At 40.5% G+C, this 26,153-nt stretch overlaps 1 protein-coding gene across 6 annotated transcripts; it reads right to left on the bottom strand.

Annotated features, from left to right (window-relative positions):
• Positions 1–9,166: 9,166 nt before the first annotated feature.
• On the bottom strand, positions 9,167–21,841 carry LOC104611906 (uncharacterized). Of its 6 annotated transcripts, none has more exons than XM_010279180.3 (3): positions 20,083–21,841; positions 18,643–18,724; positions 9,167–10,577 (listed from the first exon to the last, which is right to left on the bottom strand). In XM_010279180.3, the coding sequence occupies exon 1, from the start codon at positions 21,702–21,704 to the stop codon at positions 20,238–20,240; it is 1,467 nt and encodes a 488-aa protein (XP_010277482.1). In that variant the 5' UTR covers positions 21,705–21,841; the 3' UTR covers positions 9,167–10,577; positions 18,643–18,724; positions 20,083–20,237. The 6 variants fall into 6 exon arrangements, with proteins under 6 accessions (XP_010277482.1, XP_010277483.1, XP_088746927.1 ...); XM_010279181.3 differs by having other exon boundaries at positions 18,648–18,724; XM_088890801.1 differs by having other exon boundaries at positions 9,167–10,568; positions 18,648–18,724.
• Positions 21,842–26,153: the final 4,312 nt, after the last annotated feature.

Genomic DNA, 26,153 nt, shown 5'->3' with positions numbered 1-26,153 from the left:
ATTGTTAAATTAAAATTTATTCTTATTTAATGCAAAAATGGAATATAAAATTTAATAATAATAATAATAATTGTTATTGTAATTTAAGATTTTCCACATGCAATGCACATGCACATTTACTACAAGCATTTGAGTTTATTTTTAATCATATTGTTACTTTTGTTAATTTTCAATTTTTACCTTAATTATGATATATCTAAAATTCAAGTAAATTAATATGAAAAAAAAATTCTCACGTGCAATACACACACTTAATTACTAGTATTTATAAAGTGCTCATTAAATGTGTTTACCATGTTGTGCCTACTAGATATGGTCCCAATACATGGTTCCACAACCTGCTCAACAACCACCACATTCAACTAATCTGATCATTCATGATTGGGGCTGCAAATAGTAAAGTATCAATTATCTAAATCAAAATTAAGGGTGATCCAAATTTGATCTATTTATAATCGGACCAAATATGGATCCATTCCTATCCATTTTAATGTATTCAATTCATTAAAGTTAAATATATATGTTCATATATACTTAAAATTTATATTGAATTTATGAATAAAGGTGGTTTTAATGTTCTTTTTTACCAAATTGTCATGGACTTAAGTTTCATACAAGTAATTTTCCATTCATTTTGCTTATGAATTACAATGTAAAAATCTTTTTTTTAATTCATTTCATTAATAATATATAATATTTTTATTATTTTTATTTAAATTCGTTTATATTAGGGTAGAAGACTTAAACATACTACATACCCTGAGTTTTACCCCACTACTGGTCTATAATTTAAAATTTTAAAAATCCTATTTTGCCCTTCTAAACGTGAAAGAGAAGAAAGAGAAATGAGGTGGAAGAACTTGGTCTGTAATTCAATGCACCTAAGCCATAAACACAGGGATGGACTTGCCCAGATAAGATTGCCATTTTGTCCGATATTCTTCTTAAACCAAAAACATTACATGAAGAAGATGAACTACCAAAAACATTACATGAAAACTGATTATATGGCTGGACCGTCCGTGTATTGAAATCCATGAACAGATGATATTTCCAAACTATAAGCACCAAACCCATTATTGGTAGTTCTGTTGACCGAGAAGGAGGGCCGGGCCTCTCTGAGGTGGTTGGTGAGTATGCATTGAACTTACAGTCCATGTGAACTTCCACATCTGTTCAGGATGATGGTTGGGTCCACAGTGAGATGAGATAAAAAAAAAACCTGGTGCTGGTTCCCCAACCAGCAAGCACTACAATAGGTCTACATAGGTACAAATATAATCAATACGTCTGAGCAAAGAAAACTGCAATCTGAAGATATTTGATGGAAAAAGACAATCTGATTTCTGGCCAAATCTCTTCCACTGCTTCACCCTCCCAAGCTAGACTCTACTCAGCTTGATTTATTGATCCGAAGACCTTAAAACAATTCAATCATAAAGCATGCAAAGGTCAGGGTCATGCCCTGTTAATAAGCTGGAGGTTGAGCAACTGTTGAAACTGAAACAGCAGCTTACCCCATTGTTTTCCCCTACAGATGAGAATGGCAAACTTGTGTGACAGTCGGGTTTTCATATTGTCCCTCTCCTGGGAGACTACTACCCTTAAAATAGCTGGGTCCCCATTGGATTGGAGGTCACGGACTCACAGATTCAAAGTTCAAACCTGAAACAGGAAGTTGAAGAAAAGCGAAGAGGAGGGAGTACTAGAGACACCCAAGACAAGCGTTGCAGTAGTGGAGCCTTACGAGTTACGGCTTGTCTGCCCTTCCCATGTCAAACCAGGAGACCAGTAAGACCAGTAGCGCCCCAGCCCCAGGTCGCACCCCATAAGGCTGTCAACGAGTACTTAACCATCTGGTCCGGGGGAGAGGGCAAGGGGTTCAGCTTACATGGTTAATTAGTCAAAGAGAGGAAGAGGATCGACGTAATCAGGGTGATGCCTCTTTGCACCCATTAATTCAAGAATAGAGCCAAGGGCAACGGACAAACGATTCCCTTCAAAAAAGGTTTCGGATTCTGTTATTATACGATACGAGCAAGTCCGACTAGCCATTTATAGCGTGGAATGTCCATGGTTCCTTTCTAGTTTCTACGATATGGTTGTAGAAAGAGAGAGAAGGGGAAATCAAGATGTCAATCGGTCAAGATAGACCCGATTCGAAATCGATGAAAAGCACACCCAAATTGATTAAAACCCGAACAGACTGTATTGGGAGGGCTGAAACGTACGCAATGTACAGCTTTTGCCTTTCTGAGGTGAGTCCGCATGGATCGACAGTTGGGTTGTTGTGTTAATGTGTTTGGTGAAAAATTCAAATCGGCTGTCAGTCATCTGAAGGGTTGTCCGCTTCTCTGCCTCTGAATGGCTGATCTGGAGCGCTTCAAAACAACTGAACCAAATCTTCAACCCAACCCTTCCACAGCAACATATTGTCAAATTACAGGTTAAAGCTTAAAGAATATTGTCAAGACTCAAGTGTCAACTATGATAGAGTCTTACTGGTTCAGACCCCATTGTCCCATGCCAATTAATAACTGGGTTGGTTATTGGATGTATTGTTACGGACCCCAATAGTCTCTGGTGCAGAACTGGTTATGCACTTTTATTGATGGGTCGGGACTGGATTTATTCTCCCTCACACCAGACCCGACCCGACCCAGTGACAGCACTATCCAAACCGACATGCTACTTGCCAAGAGGCGCAATGCATTAAACCTTCACCTCCACCATTTGTTAGACCCCTTTTGCCTCCTTTCCTGCTCTTTCAATCATATTTCACAATGTCATTCAGTTGCAGTGCTTAATTTATTAAGGCTTAGTTTGGAAAGAATATAAATACATATAAAATATAAGGTTTTTGTAATCAATCATAAATTTGTATTTTTGTATGTATTTACATTGTATATATTTGTATTTATACTCTTTTTAAATTGAGTTAAAATAAATAAATAAATGGCGCAGATAACAAATATGGGCGCGGTTGCATAAACAAATTGTTAGGATGGAGGTCGAGTGGATTACAGCGCTAAACCCTGGCTCTGGCTTCGCAGAGGAATTGAAGGGGGATTATAAAAGCAACTTACCGACTAGTGCAGTTAAGAAAGAGGAAGCGAAGCACAGGGCTTCGACCTGTAGTAATGATAGGAAAATAAGGGAAGAACCGAAGAAAAAGATTGTTAAAGATTAATTTTCTCTAGTTTCAGAACGACAACTTCCTCCTTCCCTCGTCTCTTGCTACTTCTTTCGGTTTCTGAAAATAACTTTGATGGCGAAATCGAGGTGTTTGATGGAGTGCTCTTCAGTCAATTCATCAGAACTTAAAAAAGAATTGCTGGAATTGTCCACAAAAACCTATCCAATCAATTCTTTCAATTTATTTAAAATGGGAAAATAGGTAACATCTGTAGCTTAGAACTCAAATTAAAAATAAGGTAAAATTCCAATTTAATACCTTGAACTTTAGGGGTAACGTCAAGTTAGTACCCAAACTTTCAAACATGTTACTATAGTACCTAAATTTTCAAAAAGTGTCAAGTTGGTCCCTATCGTTAATTGATCATCAGTTATCTGTTGAAAATGTCAAAACCACCCTTTAAAAAAAGACACAACTGAACTGATTATCTTCAAAGAAAAAGAGAGAAAAAATATGAAATATGATAAAAGGAAACAACAACTAAAAGCAAAGAAATAACTAGACAAGAATGTGTTTCAGATCTATAGATAAAAGACAATGACTTCATTAGTCTAGAATCTCAAACACCTCAACCGGTTCAGTTTCAAGGCAGAAGACAATGAATAGTGTCTTCTTTTGAAGGATAGTTTTGACATTTTCAATAAATAACTGATGGTCGGTTAATGGTTGCCTGGTCTCACTATTGAAAGTTTAACAGATTAAAATTTATATTTTAGATGAAACGTGAAGCCGAAATCTAATATAAAAGAATCTACTCATGAGAGTAAAAAAATCTTCCATAAATTTGCTTCTAATTGCAGAAACATAACATTAGTGCAGAAAAAGGTACAGATTTTTAGCTTTTTCACATTTCTTAAAAAAATAAAAATAAAAAAACAACAACTTACACAACGAATTGGTGAAGCTTTTAAGCCTATCTGTATATAAAGAACAATTGGTGCAAGAACTGTGACGAACAACAAAAAAACCAAGGCTTTCAAAAAAATCAGTCATTCAAGATGCCAAAACTTACTGCTGAGAACCGCTCATTCCCTGCTAAAGCCATATGCCAATGTTGATTTCATTAGAGATCGAGAGACGAACTGGCGAAGGTTTCAAAGGAGGGAGAGAGGAGATGAGAGATGAATAGGGTTCGAGAGGGAAGAGAGAAAGCAATGGATTTGAGAGGAGAGAGGCTAAAAAGACCAGAATAACCCCGAGGAAAACATGTGGGGAGGTAGAAACTAAAAACTTTAGAAACACGTTCGAATGGCGTAATACGTATAAAACAGTTTAATGGACCTCACACGCTCACATTATGGTCTGCTCATAGGGATATCATTTATTGAACGCTCTAGCATCCACATAGCATCATTTTGTATATTCGGTATCTAATATTGGTAGTGGAAAAAGTTTTGACCAATCAAAACCCACCCATGAATTTTGATAAATAACACCATATTCCCTACCACATTTATGATTCTGGTTTATTCGTCAGTTGTTTTCGGATATCATATCTTTTCCATATCAGAGTCGAACCCAATTGATAGACAATCATTACCTCCCTGAAACATAGCCATTTGGTGGTGGATGTGAAGACCTTGGCTGACTCACATGGTCTTATCCTTTTTAAGTATATTCGTAGGTTGTTAAATAATATATATATATATAATAGGTGGTTTGCATGTTCAACATTCAACAATAAACTTTGTACAAATAGTTTGGTTGGGATTATTTTCTTTGATATTACATATTGGGAATATGTAGGAGTTTACGGGAGGTGAAAGATCCCCTCACCCGAGGCCTCACATCGAGTTTCCTCTTCTCCTTGCATTTGCGAAAAATTAAAATCAGAGAATTTATTAAAATGAAAAAAAAAATGAACTTTTAAATTAAGCATCTTAATCTCCTATCATAAAGTCTCATAAACTTCAAGTTACAAACATATCTCCTCATAAAAACCCTCTTAATTTTTTTTCTATTAAAATCTATCATTACTCTTCTCTAATAAAGTTATTTTCAAATCTCTCTCTCTCTTCAATAATCAATATTTGTAACATCTTCCCTCTCACATTAAATTCCTCTTTTTCCTATTTTATGTCTTTGAACCCCTTTTGACCCTCTCTATTAAAACATGGGTAGAATTTAGATGGCTGGGCCAGGTCAAGGGCCAACCCAAGACCAACCCTAAACATGGACCTTGGATTAGAATCAAAGTAATGTCAAAATTTGCCAACCCTACCAAGGTTTCAAATTTCGATATGATACGCCTAATACGGGGCATATCATATCATATCTTTCAAATTCCGATACAAGATACGGTAGAAAATTGATGGTATCATCTTTTTTTTTTCCACCATATTAGGCCGTACGGAGGTGTATCAGACATATTGACTGATATGCTACGAAAAATATAGGGAAAATAACAAAAAAAAAGGAAAAAAAGCTTCTTTCCCTTGAAACAAACCTTCTTTCACCCCCAAATGACTTTAGAACTCCAAATCTCATTCATAAAGTTCTAGATATGCAAAAAACACAAAAAAAATGTGTGAATCATCAATGTTTTTGAATTATTTTCAATTTTTGAAAAATATTACAAAAATATGCAAAATTTTCAATTTTTCATAATATTTTATGAATTTTTCCTTGAATGTTGGAAAATATTTAAGTCTATGTTGATCTACATTAAATATGTTCAAAATCACTTTTTTTATGTGTTATGAGTAGATTTATGGAAATTTTATGAGGAGATTTGGAAAAAATATAAAATAACAAAAAAGATTGAAAACATATTTTCTCACCTGCCTAGAAAGACTTATTATGTTTTAGATCTATGGATTATCTATCATATACAAACGACAACTAAAATTTATTCTTTAATAATTATTTTTTGATATTATATAATGTTTAATTATTTTTTATTTTTATAACTTTTAAAAACAAAAAATAAAAAATAATTATTAATTATATTTGCACTTAGAAATTGTGCAAATGCATGTTTTATGGTTGGATAGGATGGTTATATTTTTCCATCCCTTAAAACTTAAGAATTATAATTTATAAATTATAGTTAATCATAGTGTTTTTTAATGAAATTATAATTCACTATGATGTATTTCTTCATAAAACCATTAAAGTATAATAATTTAATGTATGTATACATCATTGAGGCCTTATACTTAGTGTTATTGATGTATTTATAGTGTTTTCATGCATATTTATGCGTATGTTAATCAAGGATTAAAGTCTTGGTATTGGGTATCGTATCGGACCACTTGGATATGGATACGGGTACACTTTGGACACACATAGATATGGATGAAAAAACATGGAAACGCTTGGATATGTTGGGAAATGCATATAAATTCCATAAATATATTAATAACATTACATTTTAGGTTAAAATAGTCAAAATTAATGTAAAACTACATAAGAAATGTATATTCTAATGGTATTTCTAAATAAATATATTACAATTAATATAGCGGGATGGATAGAAATCATACAGTTTTATTAATAATGTATCAATCCAGAGTCTTAGGACATATTATATAAATTATTACAAATTAATACATGCACAAAGCTATTATTTATTTTCTATGAAATTCATGTCACAAAACACATGCAACTATTATATGTAATTATTATATCAATTATTTTTTATTTTTTGTTTTTAACATTAAGAAAAAAATCAACTAAAAATTAATTCTCAAATGTTTGGTAAACTATTTTTGTTTTTGTAAACAATAAATGTTATTATAAAATGTAGTTAAAATATCAATTAATAATTTATAAAAATATATAACCTTAGCTTAAAATATCTCAAGTATACTAAAATTTCTAAAATTCATATCATATACAATTTTATAATTTATAATTATTATTTCATTATTAATATTTTTATTTTTATAATTATATGAAATAAAAAATCATTTTTGATATAAAAGTAGATTAGTTGATTTGACAAATTCAATTTACATTATATTCTCAAGTATTTTGTAAATAATATTTTTATTTAATGCAAATTAAAATATTGATTAATAATTTATAAACATTTTAAGGTACATATCATGTTCGAATTTATAAATTTTAAGTACTAAAATAAATATTTTGTAAACAATATTTTTATTTCTTAAGACTATATGTGGGGATTAAAATAGATAAAAGTTTATTTTATTTAACTTATTATCATAAGATAATTGTTGTGTGAGTGGCTTACCGACGTGTATAAGTCTTATGTGCTGGTGATTTGGGTTCAAATCACGCCAGTTGCACTTTTTTAAATTAAACATGTGAAAGTGTGAAACGCAAATCACATGGTTATCGGACGAATCACGTGTGTATCACACTGTATCGGCGTGTATCGACCGATACAATGCGATACGGATGCATATCACTCTAGTATCGACAATTAAAGGAATACGAGTTTAATCGTAGTGTTTCATGTATCCCTCATGACTGATATTGATACGACCGTATCGTATCGATATTTAAATCATTGATCTTAATTTTTCTCTAATACACATGCATATCCTGATATATCTCTTAAAATTGCCTTTTCGATACACTTGGTGTTCCCGATACTTTGAACCTTGACCTAAACTTAAACAAATTTCTATTCAACCCCATTCATCTACATGGGCTTGCTTTCTAATTACCAATGTTTTAAAAAACTGACCTAGAATCAAAACCGTTTTGGCCACTTTGGGTTGATAGTTTGATTGTCCAGTCGATTCGGATGGACGGCCTGTTCTAACAAAAAATAAAAAATTAAAAAATAATTAAAATAAAATGGCCAAAATTGTTGAGCAAGTCAAACGGGTCAATAGTTTGACTGTTTGGATCAATGGGTTATTGATTAATTCAACTGTTTTTAGCCAAGGACCGAGTTTGGGGTAAAACATAACTAATTGCTTAGATGATTCCAAGGACAAATGGTCCAACCATCCAAGTCAACGGCAGTTCAAAAACCATGCTAGTTATAGTGGGATTCAAGGAGTGGAGGAGAGCCATCTCAAATCTCCTTCTTGCACCACTGTATATCCACTTGCTACATAACTAATCATAATGCTCAGTTTGGAAGGAGTACAAATACAAATATGTAGAGTGCAAAACCTTGTAATTTTTATTATTTTGTATATATTTACACTATACATATTTGTATTTATACTCTTTCCAAACTAAGCCTAAGTGAACATGCCAATGTTCCATACAATTAAGGCTGTAATCGGATCCGATTTGGATTGGATTCAACAAAATCCAACTCCATTTCGATTATGGGAAGATTGCATCCGAATTTGAATCCTTAAGGACTCATATCAGATTCAGATTTAATCTGATTCTGCTTTAATTTTTTAAAATATAAAAAATTAAAAATTTATTTACTTTTCAACTTTTATATATAATAAGTTCATGTAAACATACATACTGAATTATATTATATATATATATACATCATCAGAATCTGATCCCAAGTATTGCGAGCATGTATATGACGCACTGGCATGTTCACTTGTGATTGGCTATATAAAACAATATACAGTTATAAAATGGTGCGAGCAGCAGATCCAGATCCCAAGTGGAACAAATACACGTAAAGTCCATTGACCTTACTATGGAAAGCCTGCATACATGTGGATTTGATCTTGGACCTCCATATTACGAGGTACACTAAAGCTATGTTTGGCTTGAAGGAAAAGGTAGGGAAAGGAAGAAAAAGGTAGAGAAACCTTTACAAACCTTTGTAAACTTTGTAAAGGTTTCCCTGCCTTTTCCCATCCTTTCCCTACTTTTTCCTTCAAACCAAAGACAGCGTAAATGACCATCTTAGCTATTGGGTTTGGGTCATTGGCTTGATTGGGAATTCAAGACCAAAACCATGAAAATTAAAAGAAAGTGCTATTTTTGTAGAATTCAAGACCCAAAATCTTTTCTCCAATGATCCCTTGACTTGTAGGCTTAACTTGAAAAGAGTGCGAATACAAATATATATAGTACAAAGCCTTATACTTTGTATTTATTTGAATATACAGACAGATATACAAGCATATTTGGGTACAGATATCATTAAATATTTTAATCCTTTATAATAATACATTGCTATACATTATTAGTTTTTTTGGTAAGAACATTACTGCTACACTATTAGTTTATTTCTAATAAATGCACTTATTTTTGTATCCGGTGCTTCCTCAGAGTTTGAAATGCTGAAGCAACCTTGTTTGAAATGGTTTAAAAAAAAAGTGGTTCCAATTCCCAAGATGGTTTTTGTTTGAGATTCAGACTTTCAGGCAATAATACACACCAAAATCTGCCGATATGCTTCTAGCCTTCTAATTTATAAATGCAAGAGAGATTTGATTGTTTATAGAATGATCGATCATTTATTGACTTATAATCATCACGGAAGCCGAAGGCAAAAGTAATCACTTTGGAAGTTGGAACTGAGAAAACAAGGAAAAGTGGGATTGGAAATTTTGGTTGGAAAGCAGAATGTCAAGGACCCGGCCATGGCATCCCCCCTCAAATACCAGTTGTCCCAAGTCCCAACAAATGATGCCTTGCCCACACCGTTGCCCAAGCCCCTTTTTGCGACTCCATGACAGTCAGTGAGTCAGCTTACCAAGTGGTCTTGGGCCAACATAACCGATGTGGACTCCAAATATTTTCTACCCATGTTTTATAAATCTGGAATACAGGATCGCCGTCCGATTGGGCGATGGACTGTGACATTCAGTGGCAGCACTCATCATCATTATCAATTCCTTATTCCAACAACCTCGAGGTCAGTCTTCACGAAACAGTGCTCACACCATCCTCAAAGCCACTTACAACCGTGTATTAGGAATATATTCTTATTCATGGAAGATAGATATTCCTAATGCACAACTGCAGGTGGCTGTAAGTACCCTGTGACAAGGTTCAAAGTATCGGACCGTATCAGCTAATACGTATTGTTCCAGGACCCTTCCGATACACCCCTATAGTGGATGTATCGGGGGTCTGACCGGTTCAGGGGGTGGACGAACCCTAAACCGGCCCCCCTGAACCGGTTTCAGAAAAAAAATAAAAAAAAATGGTATCATTCGCCCAATACGCCCCTACCAGCGTATCAGGCATATCGATGTTTTGAACCTTGCCCTGTGAGAACCATATCCCCTGTTCAATTATGCGGGCCCCAAAAACAGGACTCGGTCCCTTAGGCCCCCCAAGGATCCCTTTCAGTCTTTCCATTCTCCTATTCTACTTCAATCAGTTGGCCGTGTAGTCGTCAAACGCCTTCTGCCACTAAGAAATGTTTTAAAAGCTGGGGACATGAATCGGCCGAGTTGGCGATTCATTGTTGTAGTTTTTTCGCTTTCCATTGGTCCTGCCGAGTGCTGATGCTGATTCACTGTGATTTCTTAAAAAGAAAAACAAAAAACAAAAGGGAAGAATGGTCAAGTCCATAGCAAAAATTTATCAACATCATAACCTAATCAAGGTAATATAGCCTTTTGCTTATGGGCCCTTTTCATTGAGACTCATTCAGAATGATTTTCTGTCTTCTGAGACAATAATCTGAGGGTTAACCCCAGCCACAGAGCTCAGCAGTCAATGACAAGGAAAAAGATCAATCAGTAAATTGGATATCCGGTTTGAATTTACAAAACTTTGGTCAAAATGGCTGATATCCAACACATTTTGTTGTTGATAATAAAACTTTTATTAAAAAAAACTTAAGAAATAGTTAAGCAAGGTGCCAACCAGCTGGTTGGTAAGGTCTCCTGCTGGTCGTAGAAGACTTGGGGTCGAATCTCACCTGCACCTGGGTTGGGGGATGGGCTACCCCTGTTGTGTAGCCCTTCAAAAGAAATAAATAAAAAAATTAAAAAATAGTTACAAGGAAGCAAGGGGAGGGATGAACTTAACCCTCCCCGAGAACAAAAAGAAAAATACATGGCCCAAAAATGACTGTTCCTTCCCACCCACATCAACAAAAGAGTTTGCACTTCTTCTCTTTAACCCACTGAACTCCAAGTCCTGGGTCAACCACTTAAACTTCTTTTTTACATTGGCAAACTCCCAAATTCCTTTCTCTTCTTTTGGAAGCCAGCCTATGGCCAGCATTGAGTCACCTTCTCTTAATCCAACTCATTATGCTCAAACCATTAAACCTAAAAGGCTAAAACCACTTGAATTAACCTATAAAATAGTATATTTGGTTTATATAAACATAAGTTTAAGCAAGTACTATTGAGAAGTCCAGACGATACAAGCCTCAATCATTAATATCTAATCAACTTCCTTAATCTTGCCCCTGCTATTCCACTCTGCTGTATGGAGATGTTTCATCAATTCAACGGAAGTCCATTAACAACTAAAAAGCAGAAGTCCAAGGTAACGTGAGAAAAGAATTGAATGTCACTAGGTCTTCTAAATCTTATTGCATGTGCATTCCCCTATAATCTCTTTAATATGGATTTCTATCTGGAACAAGTGTGAAAACGAAGGTTGAAAGTTTCAGAAAAACCCACCCCTCCCAAGACCCAGATTAGAGGTATTCACATTAAATGTCAAACTGACCAAACCAGCCCACCCCAAACCAAGTTGGTCGGTTTTTCAAAACCACCGATCGGTTTCAGTTGGTGTGAGAAAATAAACTGACAACTCAGTTCCATTTTGACTGAACCGCCACGTGCAAAGCAGTGTTTTACAAAGATTTCTTGGTATTTAATAGAGAAGAATAACCTTCTTCGTTTATCACTACCAACAACAATCATCAATCACAAACAAAATGAAGATTTTCAACACATGCGTCCACATGTATGACAGGCTGAAGAAAACACTGCTTTGCACGTTTGCAGGTTATGTGCATCATTAACCTGATTAGTATCATGCTTTGCAGCTTTTTGGTGTATATTGGGCTGTAGCTCCTGATATTGAACCATTAATCTCTTCCTGGAGATCCCAAGCTTTCAGCAAGAGGGGTAAAATACTGTGGAATATGATTCCTCTAGTGATCTGTTGGTGTATTTGGAGAGAGAAATGACAGAACCTTTGAAGATCAGTCTCTTCCCATTGAGAAATTGTGTGCCAAGAATGAGAGTTCCTTAGAGTATTGAAAATATCATAGATGTACTAGGCTGTTGTGGAAACCTCTCTGTTGAGGGCCCGGGAATAGGATCTCGTCACGGGTCGGTCCACGGGGAAAACCTCCTGTTTTCCCTTGTTCCTTCCTGCTCGTGATGAACCTATCTTGGCGCCTTCAGTGATTTGTCCAAGAGATCACCAACTCTCCTAACTCACTCTTGACTGAATAATTTGATATCTCATTCAATAATGGGGTCTCCTTAAATAGGAGATTACAAGAGTCCTAATCAAAGGGAGTCTCCTTGCTGAATAGGGAGACTTCCAATTCTATCTTGCTAAGGATAAGATAAGCTAATCCTAATCTGATAAGCTACTAACAAGATAAGATAAGCTAAGCTAATCCTAATCTGATAAGCTATTAACAAGATAAGATAAGAACAAGCAAAATGAGCTAATCTAATCTAGATAAGGCTGCTGTTGCCGAACTGGGTAGGATGAGCATCACTGAATCCTTGCTGCTGCTGGTGGTAGGCCCGGGGCCTGTTGCTGCCGGCGGCAATGGTACGTCTTCCCGAGGAAGGCGTCCATAACATTACTCCCCTCCTGGACTACGAGCTTGTCCTCAAGCTCGAAAGCTGGATATGTGGCTTGGAACTCTGCCAATGGGATCCATGTGGCTTCTATTGGTGGTAGATCACACCATTCCACCAAGACTTAAAGGATTCCACGATTCAAACGAGAGCGGGTGACAGTTTTAGGCTGGGGGACCAGTTTGCCATCTTTCAAGGGTGGTAGGGAGGGAACTTGGTCCGGGGGAACACCCGTAAATGGTTTCAGCAAGGAGATGTGGAAGACATCATGAATTCAGCTAGTCTCTGGAAATTCCAGCTGGTAGGCCACACTGCCAATCCGTCGCAGAACCTTGTAGGGCCCATAGAACTTAGGGGCCAGCTTCGGGGCAGCCTTGTGGCGCAAGGAGCGCTGCCGGTAGGGCTGGAGCTTCAACCAAACAAATTGTCCTGGATCGAACGACAGTTCCCGGTGGTGCTTATCATAGTGGAGCTTCATGCGGAGCTAGGCCTGCTGTAAGCGAATGCGGACGTCGGCGAGGAGGGCGTCGCAGTCCTGTAAGGAGTGATCGATTGCGTCCAAGCAAGTAGATCCGGGCTCGTAGGACAGCAAGCGGGGAGGATCCCTGCCGTAAACGACGCGAAAGGGAGTCATGCCGAGGGAGGAATGGTAGGCTGTGTTGTAGCAGTACTCGGCCCAAGGAAGCCATTCCAACCACCGTCGAGGTTGATCGACTACGAAACAGCGGAGATACATCTCGATAGTGCGGTTAACCACTTCCGTCTGACCGTCGGTTTGTGGCCGTTAAGCTGATGAGTAGGCCAGGGTGGTGCCGTGTAGTCGAAATAACTCTTCCAGAAGGCACTAGTGAAGACCGGGTCTCTATCACCGACGATGGATTCCGGCAACCCATGTAAGCGAAAGATGTGTAAAGAAGGCGAGGGCAACCGAAGTGGCACTGTACGGGTGTGATAGAGGAATGAAGTGCGCGTATTTAGAGAAGCGGTCAACTACCATAAAGAGAACAGATTTGCCCCCTACCTTGGGAAGTCCCTCAATGAAGTCCATGGAGATGTCGGCCCAGATCTGCGATGGGATGGAAAGGGGCTGAAGGAGGCTTGCCGGGTGTAGGTTTTCCCATTTGTGCTGTTGGCATGTGGAGCAATTCTGGACAAAATCTCGAATAGAAGTCTTCATACCTCGCCAATGGAAATCAGTCCGGACGCGGTGTAGTGTTTTTTGAATGCCCTCATGGGTGGAGTTATGGATGCTGGTGATGATGGTGGGAATCAACGGGCAGTCTGCTGGAAGATGGACTCGTCCCTTATACAGTACCAACCCGTCGTGAAGTGACCAATTGGGGTCGGCCGTGCCGGTCTGGATCTTCTGCAGTAAGAGCGAGCATTCCAGGGACTGTGGTGCTGCCTTCTTAATGTCGTCAAACAAAGAGATCCGAGGTTGGGAAATGCTACATAGAACCATCACGTCTTCTTCTCGCCTAAACAAGGCATTAGCTGCGCGATTAGAGGATCCCGCCTTATATTCCACCCGGAAGTCAAACCCGAGCAGTTTGCTAACCCAATGCTGCTGAGGGGAAGTGGTGAGACGCTGCTCTAACAGGTATTTGAGGCTATAATGATCAGTTTTGACGATGAACAACCGCCCCCACAAATACGGCCTCCAGTGCTGGATGGCTTGGGCAAGGCCGATTAGTTCGCGCTCGTAGACTGAAAGCTTCAGATGCCGGTCGGCCAATCTGCAGCTGAAGAAAGCGATCGGGTGCCCTTGCTGCTGTAGTACGGCCCCGATACCCACTCCGAAAGCATCGCACTCGACTGTAAATTCGAGGGTGAAATTAGGTAATTACAGGACAGGGGTTGAAGACAGTGCATTTCGCAGTGATAGAAAAGCTTCATCAGCTACGTCGTCCCACCGGAAGGAGTTTCTCTTCAACAGGTTGGTTAACGGGGCTGCCAACATTCCATAGTTCTGTACAAATTTGCGGTAGTAACCCGTTAAACCGAGGAACCCGCGTAAGGCCTTGGCGGATTGAGGTTTGGGCCATTCTGTTATAGCCTGAATCTTGGAACTATCAACTGTTACACCCTGCCCATGGATGATGTGGCCGAGGTAAAGAACCTGTCGTTCCCCGAAGGAGCACTTGGACCGTTTCAGGAATAAGCTGTGTTGGCGTAGGAGTACGAAAACGGTCCTCAGATGGTGGACATGCTCTACCCATGATTTGCTGTAAACGAGGATATCATCAAAGAAAACTAAAACAAATTTGCGCAGATGGGGCTGGAATACCTTGTTCATTAGAGCCTGAAATGTAGATGGTGCATTGGAGAGTCCGAATGGCATGACTAAAAATTCGAAGTGGCCATGGTGGGTGCGAAAAGCAGTCTTCTTCACGTCACCGGGAGCCATGCGAACTTGGAAATATCCGGACCTGAGGTCCAACTTAGAGAAATACTGAGCACCATGCAACTCGTCCAACAGTTCGTCCACAACGGGAATAGGGAACTTATCTTTGATCGTCCGGTCATTGAGTTCTCTATGACCGGCGAAGAGAAGGGGGAGTGACTTTTGCGTATGATCCCTTGGTTCAGCATCGATGTACATTGTTTTTCTATCTCATCCTTCTGTAAGTGAGGGTAGCGATAAGGCCTGACAACGACTGGTGCTGAACCCGCCACCAAAGGAATACGATGGTCGCAAGCTCGGGAAGGGGGAAGGCCCTTCGGTTCCTGGAACAGATCTGAAAACTCGGCGAGAAGTTTTTCCATGGCTGCCGGTTCTGTCTGGAGTGCATGAACCTGCGGTGTCTTTTCTTTAACCCTACAACCGTGCCATGAAACTTGCTTGCCATTCAGGTGGAAGGTCATGGTGAGTGCGCTGAAGTCCCACAAAATCGGGCCTAGGGTAATTAACCATTTGACCCCGAGAACAATATCGAACCCATCCAATGAGAGTACAAATAAATCAACAAGAATTAGTTCAGAATTGACCTGTACTGGGACGTCCTTACAAATCCCTGGACTGTGAACTTTTTCACCATTTGCGACGGCTACCTGTAGTCGCGGCCGGAGTTCCATTGGTAGTTTTAACTGCAGGGCTGCATGTTCACTATGAAGTTGTGTGTGCTCTCTGAATCGACGAGAATGCGCACTGGCTGACCTGCGATCTGTGCCTGTAACTGCATGGTCTGAGAGGTTTTAATACCGGTGATCACATGGAGAGAGATCTCTGGTTCGAATGTGACGGGTTCCCCTTCCTCCTCTTGCTCATCTATGAGAAGGCAAAAAAGCTTCTTGCATCTATGTCCTGCCGAGTAGAGATCATCACAGTTGAAACACTGACCTCTCGCTCGGCGCTCTGCCATTTCTGCCCTGGTCAAGCGCTTGATGGGAGGAGTGACCATGTTATTGCCTATACTTGTCACTGCTCTAGAGGTGGTGGTCGTGGGAGGCTTCATTTCCCAACTGGTAGCAGAAGAGGGCGTCGTTGCTGGTCTTGGGGGCACCCACGAGTTGAGTGGACGACCCACATTAAAAATTCCGCGGCTGAGCTGCAGCTTGCGCTCAAATGCGCGGGCTAAGTTCATGGCTGTGACCAAATTTGGGGGATTCTGCATCTCAACATCCACTTGCAGGGGTTCTGTTAACCCTGCTGTGAACATATCCACTTGCTGGTCTGGTCGCACAGAGGATGCCCTCGCGAGGAGGGTTTGGAACTGTCGCTGGTATTCAACAACTGTTTCGGTCTGTTTAAGGTTAATTAGCTCGCCCAGTGGGTTGCTGGTCAATGGGGGTCCAAACCGAAGAAGGCAATAGGATTTAAACTGGGGCCAACTGAGCCCGGGTTCTTCTTGCTCTAACCAATAAAACCAAAGTTGTGCTTCTTCTGTTAAATGAAAGGCGGCTAGGCTTACCTTGTCCTGGTCATTTGTCCGTTGATTCCGGTAGAATTGCTCGCAACGATACAGCCAGCCTAGGGGGTCTCCGTTGCCGTTGTACGATGGGAACTCCAACCTGCTGTACTTGGGGATGATGGCTGCTCCATGGTCGACGAACTGTTGTTCGCCGGAAGACTCCGACAGATCTGGCCGACGGTCGTTAGCTGTTGTCCCTCCGTCAGAGTTCCTTTCCTTACTGGAAAGAAACATCTCCATTAGTCGTCGTAGTTCTCACACTTCACCTTTGATCTCACGAACTTCGGAGCTGGTCTCCACGAGTTGGTGCTCGAGGTCGTGGACCCTGGAAGGTAGCTGCTCCAGATCTCCCATGACGCCTTGCTCTGATACCAAGTTGTTGAGGGCCCGGGAATAGGATCTCGTCACGGGTCGGTCCACGGGGAAAACCTCCTGTTTTCCCTTGTTCCTTCCTACTCGTGATGAACCTATCTTGGCGCCTTCAGTGATTTGTCCAAGAGATCACCAACTCTCCTAACTCACTCTTGACTGAATAATTTGATATCTCATTCAATAATGGGGTCTCCTTAAATAGGAGATTACAAGAGTCCTAATCAAAGGGAGTCTCCTTGCTGAATAGGGAGACTTCCAGTTCTATCTTGCTAAGGATAAGATAAGCTAATCCTAATCTGATAAGCTACTAACAAGATAAGATAAGCTAAGCTAATCCTAATCTGATAAGCTATTAACAAGATAAGATAAGAGATAAGAACAATAAGATAAGAACAAGCAAAATGAGCTAATCTAATCTAGATAAGGCTGTTGTTGCCGAACTGGGTAGGATGAGCATCACTGAATCCTTGCTGCTGCTGACGGTGGGCCCGGGGCCTGTTGCTACCGGCGGCGATGGTACGTCTTCCCGAGGAAGGCGTCCATAACACTCTCCCTCTACACCATTTGCCAAATTACCTTCATGTTTGGGTCGGTTGCTTTCGGTTTATCAATAACCAATTAGGTTGGATCAGTTGAAGAAAATAACTCAAACCGACCCAGTCCGACCTGTGAACACCCCTAACCCGGATAGCTAGGACCAGCAATAGTGATCTTTTTAGTAGCTCAACCCAGCCCACATACAACCAGGCCTGGGCATGTATTATCAGGCCCAGGGCAGCTCAAAACGTTGTTATAACCCTATAAAATCTCTATCTAGTCCGGCCCAGTCCATGATTATGCCTAATTCAACTGCTCATGTCATAATGCACAAGGATGGCAAGGGTTTCTTTTCAGAAGCTTATTTCTAGTAGTGTAACAAAACAATAGAAATGTATGATTAATCCTAAGCACTATATTGTCAGTTCTCCCTTTCTATTGACATGAAAATGAAAGCTGCTTCTTTTTTGATTTTTTTTTGCTAAACTTGAAAACGAAGTTTTAGACTTTAGATGAGGATAAAGATATTGGGTTGGATCAAAGGTACATGATACTGATAGAGAAAGATTTTACAGTAATACAATCACCAGCCACATTTTTAGTTCAAAATCACAAATCTAACCCCCTTATAGGATAAAGTTGATGCTAATTCTTACATATTCACAGAGTATTTTGGTTATCCATGTGTTCATTTCCTTGTACTATCTGGTAGCACGTGATCTAAAAGGTTTTAGAGGAACAAAGAAGGCTTGGAAAACAATGCCTTATAACATGAAGGATGGATACAAAGCAAAATATTCTCCTCAATGCACATGGCTATAAAGTTTTTATGTGAGAAAAAAGTACTCATTCAAAGATTATATGCCTAATGCCTAAGTGCAAGACAACAGAGGAAGAGCCCCCCCCCCCCATCCCCCACCCCCCCCCCCCCAAAAAAAAAACTCCATGTATTACTATAACCAAAAGAAACAAATTTGAAAGCAACCTTACTCGTGGTTCCAGTGACGCACCAGAGTCTCCACCTGCCTATGTATCCCAGCAAAAGCAGAAAAGGATGAAGATAAAATCTGAGAAGAAAGATACATATGACAGAATCATTTCTATTATTTATCAAAAGATAAAAATATGTATGACAGAACCACAAGAAAGAAAGCGACTAGAAACCTATCTCATATCTAAGTGAAGTAGTCAAAGGCATTTGTAGAGACATACAGTTACTTGTAAACAATTCAGAAAGTAGAGATTTTGTGATCAGGTAATAATTCCAACACCATATTCACAAGTCTCCATTTCCAAACTCCAATTTGGTTGAGTTAATAGGTTACACAATTCAGTTGAGTTACAATCTTGATAAGAAATTTTTGTTGTCGTTAAGGTGATAAAAAACAGGTTCTTTATTACAAAAAAAAACATATAGAAATGCATTGGTTAGTTTGGCCAAAGTTCAGAAACATTTTTGCATTGCAAATGTATGGTTCATTTAGAAGAAAGTTGTGCAAAATATTAGATGAATGGCAGAATAGATGCAAAAATTCATGTGGTCAACCAGGTAGCCTTATCTCAGGAAGGAAATTTGAATCAATTTGGGCTACAAAAGCAGTAATTTATGCTTTCACTAAGACTCAGTTTGGAAAGATACAAATACAAATATGTATAGTACAAAGCCTTATATTTTGTATCCTAAACCTGTATCTTTTTTTTTGGGGGTATTCAGTGCTATGCATCATTAATAACTTCCCCCTGACCCCTTTTCCCCTGCGGGATTTGATTCCGCATCAAAGCTGGACCAAACCAGCTAACACACCAATGAGCCAGCCCTCGGTTGGTTATCCTAAACCTGTATTTGCACTGTACATATTTGTATTTGTACTCTTTCCAAACTGAGCCTAAGGCTGCATTTGGTTGCAGTGCAATTTTATTCGCATTAGTACAAATGCATGGGAGTGCAAATGAAAACAATGTAAATTTTGTTTTGGGTTTTACTTTATTCTACCTCAGACCTTATTTTACTTTATTTATACTGCACTATTATAATCTTGCACCAGTACAAATTTATTTGAACTGCAACCAAACACAGCCTAAAGGATGAAGTAGATCAAAACAGCCTAGAGCTGGGGAGAATCATATTCATGGGATAAACCAGGGTAGGCTTCCTCTAATGAATGAAGTTGAACTTATCCTTTTTTACTGGTAGAAAAATTTGAATTCATCTAAACGTCAGAATAAGTAGTTCATGCCTTCATAAAAGAAGAATATAAACAAGGGAAAAGAAGTCCTTCAAAAGAGCCTAAAGCCAGAGGATTCACATTGCTGCAGACTATAACTTACAATTTGCCTAGAAGGCAACCAGTTGAAGTAAAATTCTGGTTGCTTGGTTTTATACTGTGCAAAATGACAATCATACAAAAAGCTACGGAAGCTCTACCTTCCTGAATCTTCAATTTTCCATGCTCTACAGAAGAAAGTATTTGCAGACTGCCCATCATCAGGTTATCAAAAATAGCCATCCAGTCAGCGGCATCTTCTGATTGCTTGTCTTTCAGACTATCCAAAATGTTACAAATATAAACATCAGGCGTTCTACACCCCCGCACCATCAACCTTGTTATCCTCTACAACAGAGAGAATTGGCAGACTGCCAATGATATCGTCAAGTCCCTCAAAAAAGCCAACCCCTGGATCTTCATCTTTGGTTCCTGTGTCTGTGCTTTCACCCGTTGCAGGTGTAGACTTTTCTACCTCATTCCTCAACTCTTCATTCAAATCCCCTTTCTCAGTTTCTTGGGGTGATTTTCTTTCGACCTTCTTACTGGGTGAGCTTTTGCGCATCTGCTTCTTTGTTTTCTTTGCCACCATCTTTTTCTTTCTCTTCTTCTGAGGTGATGCAACTTTGGGCACCTCTGTCTGCTTACCTCTTCGAGCTACATTTCCATCTTGAGAACCCTGACAATCCTTTCTCATTGGCCCCGAAGAGTAATCATTTCCCCTGTTTGCATTATCCGTCCGCAATCCCCCAGGTTTCTTAATCGTCGAAGCTTTCTCCTTGACATCGGCGGTTCTCCCCTTTTTTCTAATGTTGGTGTCAGGAGACAAATCGCATTCATCGGAAACATCTTCAACACCTAAACTAGTATTGGGTGCTCTCTTGTTCCGTTTCCCCTCTGACGGTTGAGCAGGGGGAGCGACCATCGGAGAGAAAGGCATCCAATTGGGAAAGCTTGCATTTTTAGTAGAATCTAAATTGGGCAACGAGAACCCCAAAGGGAAGAAACCCCAACAACAGTAATAAACCTCCTTTCCCGGAGCGACAGGAGGAGGAGAGAGAACCATAGCGGCATGAAACGCCCTTCGACAATTCTGACACCTAAGAGAACATTCTTCATAAACCTTAGGGTACTCGTAGAGATTATAACAATAAGGGCATGCAGTCCAGAAAGTCGTCAATAATGGCGATAGCGCTGGCCTACCCTCGTTAAATGAAGTAGACTTGGGCTCCCTCGGTGACTTCCGCTTCTTATTTCTAGGGCTCCGTCTAACCGGGTGTTCTTCTACTTCTATTTCTCCTTCTTCATGTCGTTCTGGTTGCTTTCGTTGGTGGCAGTGCTGCTCTCGAGGTTGTTCGTTCTTCGAAGCAATCGAGAACAGATTGAGCTCCTTATCGTACAGAGACTTCTTGGATGGATTAGACAACACCGTCCAAGCATCGGCGACGAGCTTGAACGCGTTAGTGGCGAAGACGCGCTTGTTCTTGTCTGGATGCAAGAGCGAGGCAAGTCTTCTGTAGTTTCTTCTGATGAGCTCCAGATCGTCGGACTGACTATCAAGTTGCAAAATAGCGTACCAGTCCAGGTGGTTGTTGATCCGCTTCTCGGAAGCCAGAAGAACGTCGGCGATGGCGAGGATCTGATCTATGCCGTCCAGAAGTGGGTCCACCCCTTGAGCTCGGACAGCAAATTTCTTACTCCCGATGAGATCTCGCGCCGTGAGTAGCTTCTCCGCGATTTCGATACATCGTTGAGCCTCGGCTCTGTTCCTTTCTTCATCCATTTCTTGTTTCAGCTCGCAGTCTCTCTCCCTCGCAGCGATCGCTGTGACAAAGATTGAAAGAGGAAAGTAGTTCCTCTTCCTCCTTCCACTGGAACCCAAGCATGCAACTCGTGTTTATTTGCGAGTGAAATTGCAGAAGTTGAGTTCGTGCAACTCTTAGTTTCATCGCCCTACAGACAAGATGGGACCCCCAGTTTCTCTTATTATGCGTCTTTTCTAGGGCCCCACCACGTCTATAGGGTGAAGTATTAGTAGATGCGTTGCTTACTAGCATCTCTCGTGTTTCTATAATGGGAAGATCAGGATCCTACGGTAATCTGTGGCATTTTCGTAATTTCAGGTCTCGCCATTCTAGAACTTGGATACGGTTGAGGATGGCATCTTTCGTGCTAGCCGACAAAATGGACAACAATGTGGCACTTTTCTTTCTCACGTGATGGGCTGACATGGCCAATCTGATAACTGATATCTGAGAGCTGTTTTTCTTCTTCTTCCCTGTCTTGCCACGAGAAGAGAACTCATTGGAACAAAACTCGGCAGACGAGGAGACAATGTTTCCAAAATGGGGACATGTGGTCCGACGTTGTTGGGTCGAAACAGGTGAAGGAGGTTCAATCCATGTGGCAAAACTCAAAAGATAGTTTCTTAGGAGAAGCTGACATGGCTGATAAAATATTAGCCACGTGTCCAGCACTTATATGGATACTTGTGGTGCCGATTACCCACTACCCAGGACCCACTAGAAGTTCAGGATATAGGATCTGCCATCGGATGCGAATGCTATAATGCCAATGCTGCAAGCGAGCAGAATAGATATTGAAAAAAAGGGGCTTTAACTGTTCAGTCCACCCTTAGAATTCTTAGCTCCACCCTAGGTGTGGAACGATGACCGTGGATTGATGTCAAATCCACGGTCAACTTATCCTCAAAAAAAAATCAGCGGGAGTCGTTTCATGTAGACTCCACTATAACGTGAAATTAAATATTTGGTCTACATCCTTTTAACCAAAATTTTGGAATATATTTCCTATCAAAAAATAAATTTAGAATATTTTTATCACGTGATTAAATGAGACTTTGGGCTTCTATAAAACATGCATCTGTGGTCTATCAGTTAGGACTTAGGACGATGATAGTGTGGGCTTGGAAGTAGGGGTATAGCTTCTGAGCTATAATAACTAGTGTAAAGTCAGGGTACCTAGTCTCAGCTGCCTGCAAAACCTTACTGATATAATAGGCAAGCCTTTGGATTAGGGGTGAGCAAAAAAAAATCGAAAAACTGAACCGGTCGAAAAAATCGATCAAAACTTAACCGAAAAAATGGTTAGCCAAACCGGTCAGTTCGGTGTTTCCAAAAAATCGACAATTTCGGTTCGGTTTTGGTTAACCATTTAAAAAACCGATGGTTAATATATATATAATATTATATTATATTATATTTTTTAGTATTTTTTTTTTTGAAAATCGAATAACAAAGTTTGGTTTTCAACCTTTCTCTTCGAAAATCGAACCTGCCACTACCAATCTGGGTTGTCTGGCAATCTCTCAGTCTAACTCTGACAGTCTCTTCGAATGACGCGCCTTTCTAGTTTCCAGTGTAAGAGAAATAGAGAATACGAACTATTGGACTAAGAAGGACATTTGGTGTTCATTGTTCAAGTATTACTTCAAGTCTTCAATAGCTTCTCTGAGTTCTCTCAACGTCTTGAACCCTAGAGGCCCAGACCAATGCTTTTCCACACTAGAAACGGTTTCCACCCTTCTCGGGCCTTTTTCCCTTTCCGATTTTCTTTGAACATAGGAACACCTTCAACTGCTTCAGGAATGCCTTCTCTGTCTGTTTCGCCATGGTCGAGAGATTCTAAGAGAAGGACGACTGAAAGGAGGAGAAACTAGGCACTTTGCAGTCGGCTAGAGTTGTTGTTCATCTTAACAACTATCAAACCCTCTGTTCTCTCTCTCTCTCTCTCTCATACTCGACACTCACTCAGTCTCTTCTCTCTCAGTAGGTTTTTTCCTTTTTTTTATTTTCAATGCATAAAAAAATGAAAAATCGAACCACGGTTAACCGATCCACCGGTTTGGTTTCAGTTCGATTAAATTTAAAACCGAACAGGTCGATTCGGTCTAAAAAATTACCCCACGGTTCGGTTAACCAAACCGTGAGCACCCCTACTTTGGACCCGATCTACTTCTCTACTTCTCTTATTAGTACCAAGCTGACTACCTCATCACTCGTAGAGAGGTATAGTTTTAGCTTGTCTCTAGGTTTAGGTCGGGTCAAAACCAAGGGTGAACTTAAGTATCTTTTGAGCTCGTCAAACACGAGTTGGCACTCTTCGAACCATTCAAAGTCCTCGTTCTTTTTTATAGCCTTGAAAAAGGGCAAACACCGACCAGCCGACTTAGACATAAATCTAAAGGGTACGACTTTATAGCAGTACAACCCTAGTTTTGTTACAAAAGAAGTCTTATCCTGGTCGGCTAAGTCCATTTGAATTTGGTTGTAGCCGGAATAGGCGTCCATGAAGCTCACCAACTTGTGCCCCGAGGTCGCGTCTACCAAGTGGTCAATTCTGGGAAGGGGAAAGTTGTCCTTTGGGCAGGCTCTATTAAGGTTAGTGTAGTCGACGCACATGTGCCACTTGCCGTTGGCTTTCTTTACGAGCACAGGATTTGCTACCCAGCTTGGGTACTGGACCTCTCTAACAAAATATGTTGCAACGAGCTTCCTGACCTCTTCATCTACTATCCTCCACCTCTCTGGGGCGAGGTTTCTTTTCCTTTGCTTGACTAGCCAGACTAAAGGGTCCACATTAAGTTTATGAGTAATGATACTAGAGCCAATGTCGAGCATTTCTATTGCCGACCATGCAAAAACATCTAAATTTTTAAGTAAGAAACTTACCAGTTGCAACTGAGTGGTTCGTTTAGGCGAGCGCCAATCTGGAGAGTCTTCATGGGCTCGGTATCAGAGACCGGGACCTGGACTGTATCCTCCATCGATGCATCTCTCTTGTCGGTGTGTTCAGGGGGGTGGCTCCAGCTTGACATCTTCTGCTAGCGTTGCTTTGCCATTTAGTGTCGCAACGTAGCACTTCCATAATTCTAGATGGTCGCCTCGTATTACCCCCACTCCATACCTCGTTGGAAACTTCATCGAGAGGTAGTAGGTCGACACCACCACCCGAAGTGCATAGAAGATGGACCGACCCAAGATAGCGTTGTAGGGGGACAGGGGGGGACCATGAGGAAGGTGTGTTCAAATCAGACAGTTTTGGGCTCTGCTCCTGTTGCCACTGGCACTTTGAGCCTATCGAGGGGCTTCACTACGTCTCCACTGAAATCGACCAGGGGCATGTCTACTGGCTAAAGGTCTTTCCAATCTAGCTCCATCTTCTCGAAGGCTTCCAAGAATAATATGTTCGTGGAACTGCCTGAATCCACCAAAATCTACTTTACCTTGAAGTCGTTGATCACCATTTTGACCACGAGGGCGTCATCATGCGGATACTGGACCCCGTGAGCATCGTCCTCAGTGAAGTATATGACTTCCTCCACTCGAGGGCGCTTCAGCGGGTTCTCATCGTCGTGCTCCAGTTCTCAAACTACACTCTTGCCCGTCCTTGTGAAGTATATGACCTGTCTGTAATCATATTAATCACCCTGCGGATCGGTCTCTCCGGTGTTGGTGGATCCCGGGGTGGATGCTCTTTGTCGTTCCACCTACTCACTCTGATGCATCTCTGCCTTGCTCGGCAGGTCGGTGGTCTCTGTTCTCGTACTTGATAAACTGTTTGAGGTAGCCACAGCGGATCAGCTCCTCAATCTCATCCTTCAAGTTACAACAACTTTCCGTATCATGCCCGATATCCTAATGAAAGTGATAGTACCGGTTCGGGTTATGGTTGATGGGGTCTCCTCTCATCCTGGGTGGCCACTTGACTTAACTGGCTTCCTTAATCTACATCAAAATTTCACCCTGTTTTGCATTTAGGGCGATATAGTTTTGGTTCAAGACTGGGGGGGGGGGGGGGTTCTAGATCGCCGACCTAAGCTAGACCCCCAACATGGTGACCAACTCTTTCTTGGTGACCTACTTCACCTACTGCACGGTGACCTGCTTCTTTTTGGCAACTTACTCTTTCGTCATTGGTGCTTGTTGTTGCTGCTTTCTTCCTCTGTTATCTTCCTTTTCCCAGCCTAGTGCAACTCTAATCGGGACCCGAGAGCCTCCTCAGCCTTGATGAACTTATCAACTTCTATGAGGAATGCCTCCATAGAAGTTGGTGGGTTCAACTTAAGCGGCCAATGGAGATCAGGGTGGCAGACTCCCTTCTGAGTTGTAGTGAGTTGTACGGCCGGGTCAAGGTTTGGTACCTGCAGCCTTTCTAAGTTGAATCTTTTGAAATAGTCCCTAAGGGACTCATTCTCTCGCTAGACAACATT

This window comes from Nelumbo nucifera, chromosome 1, assembly GCF_055504915.1.
Source record: "Nelumbo nucifera cultivar China Antique chromosome 1, China Antique-T2T, whole genome shotgun sequence".
Taxonomy (NCBI): Eukaryota; Viridiplantae; Streptophyta; class Magnoliopsida; order Proteales; family Nelumbonaceae; genus Nelumbo; species Nelumbo nucifera.
This window is presented reverse-complemented; position numbering and strand designations above follow the sequence as displayed.